The sequence below is a fragment of the Astatotilapia calliptera genome, chromosome 7 (genome assembly GCF_964374335.1).
Source record: "Astatotilapia calliptera chromosome 7, fAstCal68.1, whole genome shotgun sequence".
In the NCBI taxonomy this organism is placed as follows: Eukaryota; Metazoa; Chordata; class Actinopteri; order Cichliformes; family Cichlidae; genus Astatotilapia; species Astatotilapia calliptera.
The window spans coordinates 29,265,953-29,282,404 of record NC_137428.1 but is presented as its reverse complement, the minus strand read 5'-3'; the positions used below and the strand labels follow the sequence as shown (position 1 = coordinate 29,282,404).

The following is a 16,452-nucleotide window of genomic DNA, read 5'->3' as shown; positions in this document are numbered from 1 at the left end:
GGATGAGAAGGGCTCACTTTATCAGGTCACTTTGACCAATGTTAAAAACTTTTGCGAGCATACAAGCAGAAGCGTGAAATACGTCCAAAATACGGTCCCTCAGCTATTCGCTTCTTCTGTGCTATGTTAGCTCTGCTGCTAGCTGTGGCAGGAATGCAGAGAGGTGGACTGAATGGACCAAGGATCTGCTCTTTTTCACCATTAGCTGATCAAATTATTAGCTGGGGACATACCCGAGACGAACTGTTCTGGCATTAAGAGGAGAAGACTGGACTGTATTGTTAGTGCATGATGTGTAATTTGGAATCAGTGCAAACTACACAACAGGGACACCGTCTCTAAACTGTTTAAGGAAAATGCACTTTAAAAACAGAGTCAGTGACTTTAGAGTAGATGATCATACATGTTAGAAGTCTACACTAATGTTATACATTAAAAGGGATTTTCAATCTCACAATAAGGATTCTATATAATTAATTTAACACTGGTGTCAGATCAGTACTCGATATTTCCAGAAAGCCCAAAGTCATGGTATTAATATTAAATAGAAACTGGAAAAAGTCAAGGCATTTCCCTACGTGATTAATATATAACTATATTTTATCAGAAAGTACCAGCTCTTTTACACAAGATTCTTGGATCAAGTAGTAACCACATAAAACAACAACATCTAGTGACAATGACCACCTTCAGCACATTCTTTATGATGCTTTAGGTATTGATATACATTATAGGTATAACCATGTATACGTTTAGTTCTTTACACTAGCTATTTCATATTCAAAGTACATAAGTAGAAAAATGCTGTTTACCCCAGATCTGTTGCCAAGTAACATCATAAGCAACAGAAAAATGAAGGCGACACCTTCATAGTTTCCTATGTTGAAATGCATACATTTAGAAGATTAAAAAGCATGTTTACAGGCTGGTACAAACTGATTTGAGTTCCCTTCTTTCACAACAACTCAAAAGAGGGTAAAGAGGTAGGCTTTAATAACTCATCCACCTTGATGCTGTGGTGTGCCTCACATTTTCTAACTGGAGTTAATGAACTGGACCTCTTCACTGTATCTATGTTACTCTATGCCCTTTGGATCATTTTAATGGATCATTTGACAAATATAAGGGCTCACTGAGTTACGCAGCCAAGCCAATAAGCTTGTGCTGTTTTGTTAGACTGCTATTACTCTGCTACTAAACAGTAATAAGCTGACGTGTACGCCAAATATGACTTCCTACACCAAATGTTAGCATAAAGACTTCAACTCTGAAAGTCGAAAACAAGTGGGTGACATCGCAGTGACTACATCCATCTTTTATAGCATCTATGGTTATCTAATGCAGCAGATACAGAGAAAGAGACAGAGGTAAGCTGGAACTTTACCCAATGTGACTTTTTGGCTAAAAATACACCAGTGCTGTTTCCTGCGAATGGTCAGTGATGGTCAATCAACCAAAATATAAAGAATGCAGTGGTAAGCAAGAGATAAGAGGCAGATAAGAGGTGACGAGCAAATCATCGAGTACATTATTTAAAAACAACAACACACAGCAAGTTGCTAACTGTGAAGCATTCTGGCACAGACTTTCAGTCACAAGTGAAGAAGGCTGTTAAGCTGTCTGAAAATAATAAAGTTCAGGGTCAGAATTAATTGAGCAATTTCACATTTGCATTGCACACTAAACCCTACTTCCTTGGACCTTGCTCTAATCTAGCCACAAGTCTCTCTGTGTTGTGATGGTTCCTAAAAGGGTCATAAACATTATTTAAAGAAAGTTGTGATATGAAACAACATGAAGCTCTTATCGTGCTGTTCCATTTTAAACCACTCAACTAATTTTTCTCCACTGCAACAGCTGACAGTGCGGTTCTTTGTACATGACCTGGATAAAACTTGCACACACTGATGCAAGAATAATGTACTTTCCCCATAAAATGCCTGTGTCACTGATGTTGTCCTTCCAGTAAATAAAACAGTTTATTTGTCTTTGAAAACTGTGCCAGCTCTGCCTACATACACAACTGAAACATTACCAAGGCTATTAGTGGTTATTTTACAACTAAAATAAGACAGCAGTGGCAAACTGTATATATGTCAGATCTAAACCTAACATACTTATACTACTTCAGTATATCCTTGTTGTGATAAATGTGGACCTTATTCTATCACCAGCACTTTCCTTCAAATGGCATACAGTCAGAATAAGAATTCTTTTTAGTATTACTGATGACAGATGATTCAAACATTTCAAAAATTATAAAGCTTGAACTGGAAACTGACTGCTCTCAAGAGTACAGGCTTGCAAAATTAATCATCACTACTATAAAGAATCCATTCAAATCATAAATCTAGCAGCTTTGTAATGTAAAAGGTTTGTAATAAACCCTACCCCCATGAAGACTCAAAGTTGGGGTTTTTGTCAAAGGTTCTTGAGAGCGCTGTTGATTAAAGGGATGAGGGAATCCCCTTTTATTACATCTTACCAAAACGGTCTAATACTGTGCAACCGACCTTATCGCTGGAGTTTATTCATACTTGAGCTCATTTTCCAACGACATAAAGAAGATCATTCTCCTGTTCAACTGGTCTGTATCCTTTTCAATTGGAGCAACAAATATTTCCAGTTATTAAAGTATTCCCGTTTACTGATAAAAATCAGAGTAAGCTGTTACAAATGCCTTTTCAGGGAGGACACGAATTTAGATTAAGATAATGGTTGATTTATTTTTTGTACCTTGCATTTATATGTGTTGAATGCTGCGAGCTCTTGCAAGCATTAAATAAAGCAACCTGTTCTTAGTGGTTTTCATTCAAAGGTTTCCCAGGAGCCTCTCCTTGGTGATCTAAAAGCAGTATATGATTACTGTCTAAAAACCTTCAGCAAATAAAATCTGTTACAATATGGAAGGAGCTGCCAGACATTTTTACTAAAGTACTGATTTAAAAGAGGCAGGGGAGACTTTGGAAGAAGGCAGTAAGCAGCTGGACAAATCCCCATTGTTTGAATCTTTAGACTAGTTAGACATGCTATTCACACCAATTTAAAGTGAGTTCTGTACTGGGGTGCCAGGAATATGTCATGCAATACAATTAAGCCGTTTCCAACATGACAATGAGTTCAGTCTACAGGCCTCTATAATAATTAGCCTTATTAAAGACAGTCTGTAATGAGGAACTGTACGACACACTAATGTAAGCCTTAAATCGGTTTAGAGACTGTGTTCCTGTTGTGTAGTTTGCACTCAAGACAGACGTATCTTGAGCTATGTATTTATTTACATAAATAAATACATTTTACAGCTTATGTATTTAAGCTATAACTCCAGTAACAGGGAGGTTAGTGGAGTTAACTAAGAATAAACTAAAATACAAAACTAAATGAGCAAGACTAACAGAAATAAAGACAAGAATTATGAGAAAAATGGGAAGTAACAACATCACAACACACTTGATGAGACATGCATTTGTGTCCTGGTGAGACTTGGGATTACTATTCTATATGATCATCAATCAAGTGCCATTAAAAATTGCATTATTCTTAAGTTCTAAAATACATGCTCCTAATGAATAGTCTCTATATCCTAATAATGGCAAAAAATAAATAAATAAATAAAACTAAGAAAGAAAGTAATAAAAACGAAACTAAAACTACACGCTTGTAGACCATAAAGACAAAACTGAAATATGCTAAATCCTCATTGGGTGCTAACTGAAAAAAATCAAATTCCTAAGATAAAGCTCAGAGGTAAGAAGGAAAAACAAGTAAGAGTATAGAAAACTAATAATTCTAGGATGCAGCTCCCCAGTGAATTAGTTCCTGAACACCCAAAGTTTAACAAAATAGAGAAATCATACTATACATGTTTGTATGCTCCCTATCTCCTCCTATACGAGTGAACCAATCTTGATGAGACATTGTGAGTGCCAATGCGTATATGGCATATACAAACATTTTATACAATTCCACAATCGAATATGTTTGTACAGTTCAGCTTAATAGACAATTTGACTGTACACCGAATGGAATGTCATAGCATAGAAGCAATGTCATATTGAAGGAACGTTATAGTAAGGTGTAGAATGTCGTAGTGTAGAATGGAATGTCATAGCATAGAAGCAATGTCATATTGAAGGAACGTTATAGTAAGGTGTAGAATGTCGTAGTGTAGAATGGAATGTCATAGTAAAGATTGGATTGTCATAATATAGAAAGGAATTTCATAGAATGAAATGTCATATTGAACAGAACATTACAGTAAGGTGTGGAATATCGTGGTATAGAATGGAATGCCAGATTAGAATGCCATGTCCCAGTATATAATGTATTATAGCATCATACTTTAATGATGTACGTAGGTATATAATCTGGTAATAAAGGGTTAAACTAGTTATAAATAAATGTAAACTGTTGACATCGCTGAGTTGACATCGCTTTATTCACGTCAACAAACATGCAAAGCTCTGCAGAGGGGGTCTTCATGAAGGTCAGCTTTTTCCTGAAGGTCTGTAAAAGTGCTGCCTCTTCAGGTTTTCAAAACTCGAATTACTGGTTGATAACGGACTGCTGATGGCAGATGGGCACAGCAGTACATATAGGCTGTAATAAAATCCTGATCCAAATCAATGATCATTAGAGTCTTTTTCTTTACACGGGCATGTTTGATAAACTGAGAGTGGACTGCAGTGAAAATCTAACTAAATGGATTTTCTTAGTAAGTTTCTTGTGTGCAGCCGTTTCTATATTTACCACGTAAACACAAGTATGGCAGGCACATGCTCAGCAAAAACTTTCTGTAAAAAAGCAAAGTTTAGCAAGTCTGACTGCCACACACCAACTGATGAAGCCCGGCTCGACTAGCTAAGTTACTGCGCTAACCATAAGCACGATTAAATTCATAGCAACAATGACTCCTCTCAGCATCACCCGCACACGCTCGCACTTACTCTCCTTCCTTTAGGTTACGGCTGCTTCAGCTTCCCTTCCGTCCGCTCGGGTCTGCGGGTCGGCGTGTAGTCCAGTGCTGGGTCAACTTCGCGCTACAGCTAAGCTACGACGGCTCCTGAATGTTCACCATAGCTGTCAATAAAAGTACCCGCTGCTTCGTTATTTTCTCCCTCAAACGCCATCCTGTTGGTCTTTACATATTTCCCTGCGACTGCTTCGTTTTACTCTCCACACTAACTACACTGTAGGTCAGCTCTCCGTATTTTCTTTTTTTTAACCCGACATGTTTGCTTTAAGGTCAAATAGAGCACGGACTGAAACCTCCACCGTAGAAACCTCCTGTTATGTGCGGACACACTGATACAGCGACAGATTATGGAGGTTTGAGGGCGGAGCAGAATGCCCCTTTTTTTTCTGTTTAAGCTCGCTTCTGGCTCTCTGCCCTCGCCCTAGCTCCTTCCGCGTTTGACGTAGAAAAAATAAAAATAAAAACGATGTTGATATATCAGCCATCAGCAACAGTGTTTACTTTTGGCCCCTTTACATGTCTACTTCGCTTCAGTTCATATGAAAATACTGTGGGCTACTTTTCCTTGAACACATTTTTATAGCTTTGACCTTTTTTAAGGTCATGAGCCTAAAAATCCCTCCCAGCCACGACATTAAAATGTTTTTACTCATTTAAGCATTATAGATCGATGGTGTTCAGTAAAATAAACGGCATTCTCCATGATGAGTGCCACTCTGGCCATGTATGGAGGACCAAAGCGTCAAAATAATAATTAAAAAAAAAAATCAGAAAATGTATAAATTCCCTTGCTGGATGAGCCTAATATCCAGTTAAATCAAACAACTATAGAAAATATGTATCTGTATATTTTTAATTAATTAAAAATAATTATTTTTTATTATGTTTTATTTATTTCTTAAATTAATGTTATTTATTTTAACTGTCATAAACAGGATGTGACAAGTGATAATAATAACAACTGTACTGCATTAAAACATTCACCGGTCTTTAATCCGGTCTTTAAATGATGACTTATGAACCCTGCTTCTGAGTCCAAACTACTCTTCGTTTATTAAGGCTGTTGTGTTTTTAACATGTTTTAAAGCTTTGTATCTTCTTCTATTTAATCTGAACAAGCCCCTAAAAACAGTCGGTGATCACTGTTGGCCTCTCTCGGTTTTCATTACCACTGTTTTTTTTAAAGCTCAGTTTTTAAAACCTTACGATGTAACTACAGCTCAGCCCATGCAGCAGTATGTTAATGACTGTGTTGCCACCACATAGCCCTACAAACGCCACTGCTGTTTAGTTTCCTGTCTTCATTTATGTCGGAAGTGATAGCAGAGCTGTACATTTAAAATTTTCAGAAATCCCTCAAAAAGAACATGGTATATTATTTAATCTTAAAAATTTGGGGGGAGTCCTCCCACGTACCATTAGAGGGAACCCATGTGGTACACATACCACAGTTTGAGAACCACTGCTTTATTAGATTTATTGGCACTGCAAATTTTGCTAAATTTTATTCAGTATACTGGGGGCAGTGATATAAGAGAGAGACTTCAGCTACAAAAGCTCACATAGTCACATTATTTTTTTAGCTAAATGACACATTGTTTTCTAATCCATGTCTAATTCGCCTTTTTTTTTCCTGTCACTTGTGCTGCTGCAACAAGTTCATTTCCCCAGTGTGAGTTTAAATAAAGTCCATGTCTATGTCTAAATCAACATGGTTACATAAATAAAAGTGCAAGGAAATATTTCTCTACACCACAAAGTTGACTGAAATAACCACGGGATGAGTGGTGACCTAAAAACCACAGGTGACAGGAACTTTGGGAAGATTTGGTCAAACAGAAAGCAATAACCTTGTTGCGTCTCACTTTTTGGCCCATTTGCAACAGGGAAACATATGTATACGTAAAATTCAAATTCTACCTGATTGAACAAAATGTTCTGTGATGAATGGTTGATATTACAAAGACATTCTGTTACCAAAAAAAGAGAGATGTCTCTCCAAGATTCTGTTTTGGATTAAATCCTTTCTTTTTCTCATCTCCTTTGGAACACTTTAAAAGTTCCAAAATATTATCCTCTGGCACAAATTGGAGCAGTGTAGCAACCATTCAGATTTATTAGCTCTTTAGACCTGACCCTGCCACTGATGATCCTCACATGCTTTTTCTTTGAGTTAACTCAATAAATACACATTTTGTGTGCAGCCCCAAATCCACGCCTTGAGGTGGTTCGCATAGATCAGCAACTTCAATCTATTTCCATCATATGACCACTGGAATGCAAAACTCTGTCCACACATTATTAAAAAAAAGTCAAATGCATTTCACAGCTGACCACACAATTTATCTATGTTTTTCAAGATATATAGAGATACATTTTGTGCTAAAATAAACTTGCAAAACAAACAAGACAAACAAGACAATCATCATATTGGGTCTTCAAGCTTGTGCATTATACAAACAGATGATGATGATAGAACATGTTTATGTACTATGACTGTAAAAGCTCTTCATTTATATTAGTGAAGTTTTCTGCCTTAAAGGGTTTCTATTGTGCTAATTATCAAGTTAATCTCTGCTCAAAGTTTATCTTACACTGTTTGAAACAAGGTGTTTTAGCACCTTTTACTTTAAGGCCACCCTCCCTTTAAGACAGATTTTCTTCTAATTGCCTAACCCGGGCAAAAAGAAGGTTTGAATACACACAAAAAAAATTTAATATCTGACTTTACATAAATTAATTACATGTTAATTTTCCATGTAATTTCGTAACATAAGTACAATTTAAAATGTAAAATTTAATGGAATTTGATCGAATGAAATTGAATAATACTTGATTAAAATGCATTCAGTTTATACCAACCATATTTCTCTTTATGATTGATTATTGAAATACATAAACCCTTGATAGTGTGTATTTCAGTTGCAGTTTACTCTAAATCATTGCTTCATGTTTTTCAAAGGCAAAGAATAGTTCTTTGACATGCAGAAGGTGGGAGGGTCTTCCGTGCACAAGGCCAGAGCTCTACGTTTGAGGTGACCAAACTGAGAAAATATTACAGAAAATAAAAAAAGCATGATAAGTCTGCTGCACATTACAATTTGAGTCCACCTGTTCAATTTGCTCCAAGGCTGCAAGTGGTGGGACAGTGAATACCAGTGAATACCAACACAGCCCATTAAAACTGTTTTGTTTTTTTAAGTAAACCAAATGTGTTTAATTTCAAGGTCCCGACCATGTAAAGCTCTTACTTATAGGTATGTACACTGAGAAGTCAAGGAGGACATGAACCAAGTGTGTTTGTGTTTTGCTTTGAGCATCATTGCAGAACAACAAATTCTTCATATATATACACACACACATATGTGTGTATATATATATATATATATATATATATATATAAAGGCTGAACTAAAAGCACTGAAGGGGTTAATTACTTCATGCCCTCTTGCATAACGTGGATACGCACGCAGGCACCCACACACACACTGCTGCCACAAGCCTCCTCAGCAAAGAGCCACTGCAAGTCAGGATGCCTGTTTCTTTACCGAAATAAATCCTTCCACATCTGCAGAGCGTTAATTAAACCTCAGGAACGCCAGAACCCGTAAGGAGATCAGGTGAATAGAGAGGCCAGTGTTTCCTCAAAGTTATTTGGGGTTCTCATCCATTCCTCACCCAGGAACCGTTACCACGGCATGAGGCTGCAGTACAAGGTGGGGCTGGATCGCTAGATATTGATTTGACTGATTATGACATGTTTGAATTTGCCAGTAAATCATGTTATTTAGGGCTAATGTTATGGTATCTCCAACAATGCCAAAACCTTTACAGTGTTTAAATGTCACACATGCAGTATACTCACTCCTACACAGGGCCCAAAACCTATTTGAAAAATGAAAATGAAAACATGGTTGTTATCCACATTTTGGAGCCTTTTAATAAACATGAAAAATTAGGGTAATCTATGCAGCTCACACTTGCATCCATATGATAACAGAACTATGCTCTTACTATAGACAGACCATCATGCCAGGCTGTTCTGAGACTCTGCAGTTTAGTTTGCCCAACCACGGGGACTCCATCCTCAGCAAAATGAATGATCTTAGAGAAGAACATCGCTTTTGTGACATCACGCTCATCTTGGGCAGGCCACAGGACTCTACTGTCCATCCTCTCCAGTTCCAAGGTCACAGAGTGGTGCTTGCAGCATCCTCAGACTTCCTGCGTGATCAGTTCCTGCTTCACAAAGGCCGATCAGAGCTGAGTGTGGCTGTTGTTTCCAACGTGAAGGTTGCCAAGACACTACTCCTGTCCTGCTACACAGGGTTCCTAGAGGTGCAAGATCTAGTGTTTCTGTAATCACAGAGCTGAATATGGCCATATATCAAAAGTCTTTTGAGCTGAGGTGTTTGTTTTACTGTATAATCATTCATTTCTGTACTATAATGAAAGGTTCTAGATATAGTTTTATAATAGATCCATATTTAAAGTGAACAAGAGGAATATTATTTTAAAGGGGAACCTATTGTACAAATTTTTCAATCCATATTTTTATTCTTACATTCTATTATAGTAGCTCTGCATGACTCACGGTCTCAGAAGCTCACAAAGAAGTATAATAAGTCCTCTTTTTCTTACGGTTGGTGCTGTTTCTTTAATATTCATTGTTGCTTCATCCATTGCTGGTATGCAGGTCCCTCAGAGAGAACTTGTGAGCTACTTGACTGCAGCCAGTGTACTCCAGATGAGCCAGGTGGTGGAGAAGTGTGTCCAGGCTATTTCACAGTACCTCAGTCCCACCACGCCTTTCTTGAATCTGACTAGACTCTCAGAGGAGAAGGAAACCCAGCAGCTCAGCAGCAGGTGGCTTGGTTCCAGCTTTGATAATCCGAAGGAAAGGGATGCAGCCCTGCCCGACGCTATCATCCACAAAACAAATAGCAAGGAAGTTGGAACAGTCGTGGTAAACCCCAGGTTGACAGCCGGCCAAGAAGCCAAGGTGGATACTATAGGACTGAGAGAACCCAGAGAAGCCAAAATCGACTTATCTCAAGATGCAGAATGTTGCCTTGACATGCTGAAGTTGGGCAAAGAAGGAGATGCTCTGCCATGTTACACAAGCAACCCATTATCTCATGCTCCTCACACTGCAGGTAATCCACACCCTTCTGCAGTTTTACATGACCTAATGTCTTCCACAGCCACCATGATCAGTTCTGCAGCTGACACAGAACTGGTAAATAGTTCCAAAAACCAACACGAACAAGATGTTAAAGATTCACCAAAAGAGGAAAAGAAGTACATGCCAAAGGCAAATCAACTGCAACAAAGTGGAAAGCTAGGGAACTCTAGTCTTTTTTGCCACCCTAAAACACCTCTGTCCAAGATTCATTTTGCTGCAGATAACTCGGATACAGTAGTGTTCCAAAAGCCATACCTATGCAGAAAGTGTGACAAAGTCTTTCAGCACTTTGAGAGCTATGTGGGCCACCTGAAGGAACACAGACAGTATTTCTGTTTGGTCTGTGGAAAAGTCTTTTCTCAGAAGAATAATCTGACTCACATTGGTATCCACACTGGTTTTAAGCCTTTCAGATGCCCTCTGTGCCACATGACATTTACCCAGAAGGCCATGCTGCAACACCACTTCAATCTCCATACATGGGAGGAAGCCCCTTGAGTATACATTGTTGTGCTTACAGCACCAAATGCCAGGCCTCTGGTGCCACCTAAGGGAGAGTTATGGCAACAGTTAGCTGCAAAATGTGAGTTTGCCATTAAAATAGAAGATTTAGCATAGTTATTTAATTATTGCTTACGACCTGGAGGTCCAAAAATTAAATGAAGAAATACATACATCACAATAGAAAATGTTGTTAAATGCACAAAAATACAATTGAAACTAATTGCACGGTTGCACAAATTATAGTTACTTATATTTTTCATTGTTATTGTTATTATGTTTTTATTTATTTATTTTTTATCTCTGTCCATTATTATTATCTTCCCTGCTCATTTACAACCCCAATTCCAAAAAAGTTAGAATGCTGTGGAAAATGCAACCAAAAGCAGAATGCAATTATTTAAAAAACAAAACAGGTTTTTTGTTTGTAGAAACACAAAGAAGGCCCAGGACTGTCAAGTAGCTAGAAGCCAATTAGACAACAATGGGGCAGCATCTCTCTCTTAAAAGTTAATCAACTAGTTTCCTCAGTTCCCAAATGTTTATGGGCTGTTTTTAAAAAGAAGAGGGGGCTCTACACAGCAGTAAATATGACCCTCTCCCTAACTGTTTTGAGATGAATTCACTGCCATCCAATTCAAAATGTCCTCGGGCATTTTCTCAGTTTAAACATTATGATATGATATGTTTTCTGCATTCTATGGTGAATACAATGTGGGTTTCTGGAAAATGCAAATCATTGCATTCTGCCTTTTATTGCAACAAAATTATTCAATTGCAACAAACTGAAGAGCAAACTTGGAGCAAATAAAAGTCTTTACTGTTCTGAAAAACATGAGTAGAGTGAGCTCACAGAAAAGCAACTGCTTCACCATTTGACCCTCTAGAAATTGTGTACAGCTCACTGAGCATGACTCGGCAAGTGGGTTTCCATGCTCTCTCACTCCATCCCTTCCCTACACATGTCTGCTTTTATCCCTCAGCTATCCTTTTGGCCCAGAAATGTCATTGTCACTCATCTTACTGAATGGAACACTAGCCAGTGGGCGCCTCAGATGCCACTGGCACTGTGTGCAGACAAACAGTGAATGCATGGCTTTGGTGTAGGTATTCAGTTTAGAAATTCATGCAAATGTGCGTTTGTGTGTGACCAAGGAAGACAGAGAATGTACATAAATATAGCTGAAGATAAAATTAAGCAAGCATTGATCTACCTATTTGCACTTGCATAAAGCAACTTAGTCCGAAAAAACATCAACATAAAGAAGTAATCTTGTGAGTTATAGGTCAAAAACAGAAAGCGAACATAAGGAAAACATCTTAAAGTGTAATAACATGAATAGTCATGTGATTGTTTCACTGAGAAGGGATTGAAATTCTCTTCAACAGCAATCAGTGCTGCTTCCATGAACTAGGTCAGAATTTATACAGGCATGTGTGTTTGCACACACCACTGCACACATAAATAAAATCCATGTATGTAAGGTTTTGGAGCACATCCATTATGGATGAGATGCTAAGAGAGAAACAGCAGGGAGGATGAAGACAACGAGGAAGATGGATGAGTAGTGGCAGAGATATTGATGGAGAGTAATTATATTAAGGAAAAGTAGCTTCTTTGGTCTTATAATTAAAATTATACAGGATCCATATGTGGCTCAAGAGTTGGGAGTTTGCCTTGTAATCGGAAGGTTGCCCGTTCGAGCCCCGTCCTTGGGCAAGACACTTCACTCGTTGCCTACTGGTGGTGGTCAGAGGGCCCGGTGGCACCAGTGTCCAGCAGCCTCGCCTCTGTCAGTGCGCCCCAGGGTGGCTGTGGCTACAATGTAGCTTGCCATCACCAGTGTGGGAATGGGTGGATGACTGGATATGTAAAGCGCTTTGGGGTCCTTAGGACTAGTAAAGCACTATACAAATATAGGCCATTTACATATCCAAGACTGACTTGGGAAAAAATGGTTTTTATATTCCTGTGCCCACATTATGACCAGATGTCAAGTTAAGCTACAAGGAAAGAGCAATAAAAAGCATCGAGGAAGCGTCTAGCACTTTAGAATGGCAATGGCAATGTTTACCATGTTAACTGTTTTTGCAGTTACTTACATACTTGGAAAATCTGTTGCAGATTACAGAAAAATATGATTTCTGGATATAATTCATCATCTGGGGATGATTTGGATATTTGTACCACGATGAATTAGATGCAGATTCAATAGATGTCAAAAAAATTCACAACAAACTCAAAGGATCATGATCATGCCAGAGGATCATGAAAACTGGATTTGGATTCCATATCCTGGAGACAATAAATGTTTGCTTGTGTATTTGATTATGGACCATTCCTAGAGTTAATAGGGTTGATTTTTGCATAGGAAAATATTATATTAAATAAATATTTAATATAATATCTGAATGAGATTATGTTGTTGGAGTAATTGGCAGGACCGTAGCCAAGAAAGCAGAGAAAGAGCAAGGGGGAATGACATGCAGAAAATAGTTGAACCCAGTGGCCTTTCAGCATGTGGGTCACCTGCCTAGTCAAGTAAGCTACTGTGTAGCAGCACCCTGTGAATGGTGTACTTTGCACTAAAATACACCTTTAACAAAACTTTACCCTTTTTCTAAAGCTTCATATGAGTTTGAACATGCTTATATGAAGCTTTGTTTTCATGTAGTACTGAATAAGGTGGCATTGTGCTGTGACAGAACTGGGGAGAAAGAGCCGAGAGGAAGAGATAGAATGTTCACCGTATTCTGAGGTAGGATTATGGCTTAAGTGCATTTGATTACAGCTGTATCAAAACTGACCTCACTGTGAACACAGTTTCAATACGGAGGAGCTGTTTTGTGTGTGTCAACAGAAAACTGGGAGAAATAAGTAGATATTGCTTTCATCAGACTTGGACTCGCCTCTGTGCTGCTCGGTGAGGCATGTGATATCGCATTCGTTATTTTACTGCAGAGACCAAGGAAATGTGTGCTTTGTCTGATAGACTCTAGTTTGTTCATGTAAACTATGTGTCTTTCTCACACATAAAAGTCTGCCATGCTTTGACTGACAGCTTTTCAGTTGTATTTTCTTCCCTTAAGTATTATTATTAAAGAACACTGCATACATTTTCATTTCTATGTCAGTGACACCAAACTTTATTTATACAATTGTGCCTTCTGTGGCTTCAAATGACACAATTCAAATAAAATTGTAGCTATAAAAGCTTTGATGTGAAATTTTGTACTTCTAATTTCAGTTTTGGACCGAAATCTCAAAAATATTTTGTATTATAAGATACTTATTCTTGCCTCCAGCAACACTGTGGGGGATTTTTGACCAAGATATGTCCTTTAACTCATCCATTACACAAATATTCAGGTAGCTTCCTTCATCTGCGCAATAACACTAAGATTATAACCATCCTGTTTGTGATGCTGGAAAACATTTGTTACCTCTGCTGGACTATTGTAAGTTATTATCAGGCTGTTTTGAAAGTTTTCTAAAAAGCCTTCAGTTGACCCAAAATGCCACAGTGAGAGTACTAACACAGACTTGTGTGAGATAATATTTCTTCTTTGTTAGATTATCTTTATTGGCTCCCTGTTAAATTCAGAATTGAATTAGAAAACCTTCTCATAAACAAAAGTCTTGAGTGAAATCCTAAACACGTCCTAGTAATATATTATCCCAACAGAGCTCTTCACTCTCAGACTACAGACTTACTTGTGGTTCCTAAAGTTTCTAAATGCAGAATGAGAAGCAGAGCCTTCAGCTATCAGGACCCTTTACTATGAAACCAGCTCCCAGTTTGGGTTCAGGGCGCAGACATCCTCTCTACTAATCTACTCTCTAGATTAGGTTTAAAACTTTCCTTATTGATAAATTGTGTAGTTATGATTGCAACAGGTAACACAGATGCCATTATTACATATTATGAATGGTTGTCTTCTTTATTGTTGCTCTGTGGTTACCCCTACAAAAGTCTGATGCCTGCAGCGGCATCCTGTTGAAAGGGAGTTCTTCCTCCACACTGCCCCCAAGTGGTTGCTCACAGAGGTTTTTCTCTAATTCTGTAGGATCCTTACCTTACAGTATGATGAACTCTGAGAAGGCTGTTTCTGTGAACTCGTGCTATAAAAATAAGGTAAATTGGCAACAAGTCAATAACATGACCGAAGGGTGGCTGGTTCTTCTATTAGAAATAGCGTGAGGAGTTGAGTCATTTGCGAAGGGCAAAAAGTAGACCCCCTCTCCTTTACATCGAAGGGCCACTTGAGATGGTTTAGGCATCTGACCACGATGCCCCCTGGGCACCTCCTGGGTGGGGTGTTGCAGACATGTCCCACTGTGAGGAAGCCCCATGGCAGACCCATGACATGCTGGAGAGATTACATCTCTCAACTGGCCTGAGTGGATATAAAGCCATTTTTTATTTTACCTTTCACTTTCTGAAGTCTTTGTGGTCATGCAAAGTCCTGCAAATCTCAAAATAAAAAAACAGCCGAATTTTATCTTCTTATAGTTGAAAGAACCCTAACTGAGACTTAAACTGTAGAATACATTCAAAACTATCATGTTACTATTATCCTGAAAACTGTGGCAGTTACTGTTTGTTTTATTATGGTTCAAATTGAATGTAAGGTGTTAAACATTATGTTGTTCCTTTATTGTGGTTTATATAAAAAAATATTACTGTTCAAGGTAGATTTGAACAGGTCCAAAGACGTCCTTGAGGAAACATCCATAGCCTCAGTGCACCACTTATATTGTTAGACATCAAACATGTAACACGTGCTGGAAAGATTTTTGCTTCTCATAACAGCATGATTGTAATATTTACTGTAAAAGGTTTTAGCTTACAGAAATTCATACATCAAGGGCTTTTGGGGCACAAGAAGAAAATTTGATTCTGTATGTAAGATAACATGTTTACAGCTCAAAAAGTGTTTTGGAACAGATTTAGCCTTCCAGTATGAATCATAATGAGTAGGCTCACGTCTCCTGCAGTGAACAGCAGCTCACTGAGGGAAAAGCCTGAGTTATTACAAAAGTGTGATTCAGATATAAACAATGACAATAATGTGACAAGCGTGCAAATTTCGACTAAAAATCAAGGTTAAACTCATTAAAGACCAGGATTACAGTCATCATGACTTTTGTCACTAGTAACTTGTTTTACTGATCACTAAAGTCTGTAAATGCGCTCACACATGACTGCTATTTCGTAAACAGCAAAAATGTAGAATGAATGGATCATTAAATATATACATAATATATATAATAATATAGAAATATATTCACCCAGACCTACAGGTATTATCCAAATGTCTAAGAGAAGCTTTTCAGCGTTGTTAAACACGGCTGTGGGCTTGAAAACATTTCATAAAGTGGTAAAGGCAATTAAGTTTAAACATTTTTCCGCTACTCCACAGCTTCGAACATGGTTGCAACAGCATGCGGGAACTGCTTGTGTTTTCGTGTGTGAACTTCCTCTTCGCAGACGCACTTGTCGATGCGCATCCTCTACCACCCTGCTTCTCGGTCTGTTCCTTTAAATGCTCACAGCCCACGCCTCGAAAAGCGGCTTGTTCCGGCTTGCCCCTTTACATCTTTTTATCCTTGCTCACAACATTAAACTAGTGCCATCCTCATTACACCGCTCCCCTGACCCTTACGCACCAGCCTTTGAAGCCGAACCGCGGTGCAGTTAGTAAATCATATCTGGGGAGGAGCGTGCCCCTCTCTGTCCGTGCAGCTCGGTGCTGAGTCCGATGATGAGGGCCAGTTCGGGAACCATCA

At 38.4% G+C, this 16,452-nt stretch overlaps 2 protein-coding genes and 1 long non-coding RNA gene across 3 annotated transcripts in view; 1 reads left to right on the top strand and 2 right to left on the bottom strand.

The window, feature by feature from the left end:
* LOC113025906 (tyrosine-protein kinase JAK2-like) overlaps nt 1-5,293 on the bottom strand; it is a 39,021-nt gene extending 33,728 nt beyond the window's left edge. Inside the window, exon 1 of the mRNA XM_026174148.2 lies at nt 4,947-5,293. The gene's annotated coding sequence lies outside the window, so the exon portion shown is untranslated. The remainder of the gene's footprint in view (nt 1-4,946) is intronic.
* A 3,427-nt stretch (nt 5,294-8,720) lies between these two features.
* LOC145430051 (uncharacterized) lies at nt 8,721-9,754 on the bottom strand. Its single transcript, XR_013910454.1, has 3 exons — nt 9,617-9,754; nt 8,990-9,307; nt 8,721-8,860 (listed from the first exon to the last, which is right to left on the bottom strand). It is a non-coding gene; the product is annotated as an uncharacterized LOC145430051 (long non-coding RNA).
* LOC113027364 (zinc finger and BTB domain-containing protein 26-like) lies at nt 8,854-13,860 on the top strand. The gene is made up of 2 exons (XM_026176979.2): nt 8,854-9,313; nt 9,672-13,860. The coding sequence occupies exons 1-2, from the start codon at nt 8,966-8,968 to the stop codon at nt 10,656-10,658; spliced, it is 1,335 nt and encodes a 444-aa protein (XP_026032764.2). The 5' UTR covers nt 8,854-8,965; the 3' UTR covers nt 10,659-13,860.
* Nucleotides 13,861-16,452: the final 2,592 nt, after the last annotated feature.

What these genes read in the sequence shown, in the direction of transcription:
- LOC113027364 (XM_026176979.2), top strand. Translation starts at nt 8,966, where the DNA reads ATGATAACAGAACTATGCTCTTACTATAGACAGACCATCATGCCAGGC. An exon ending in GCTACACAGGGTTCCTAGAG is followed by an intron (nt 9,314 to 9,671) that starts GTGCAAGATCTA and finishes GCTGGTATGCAG; the next exon opens with GTCCCTCAGAGAGAACTTGT.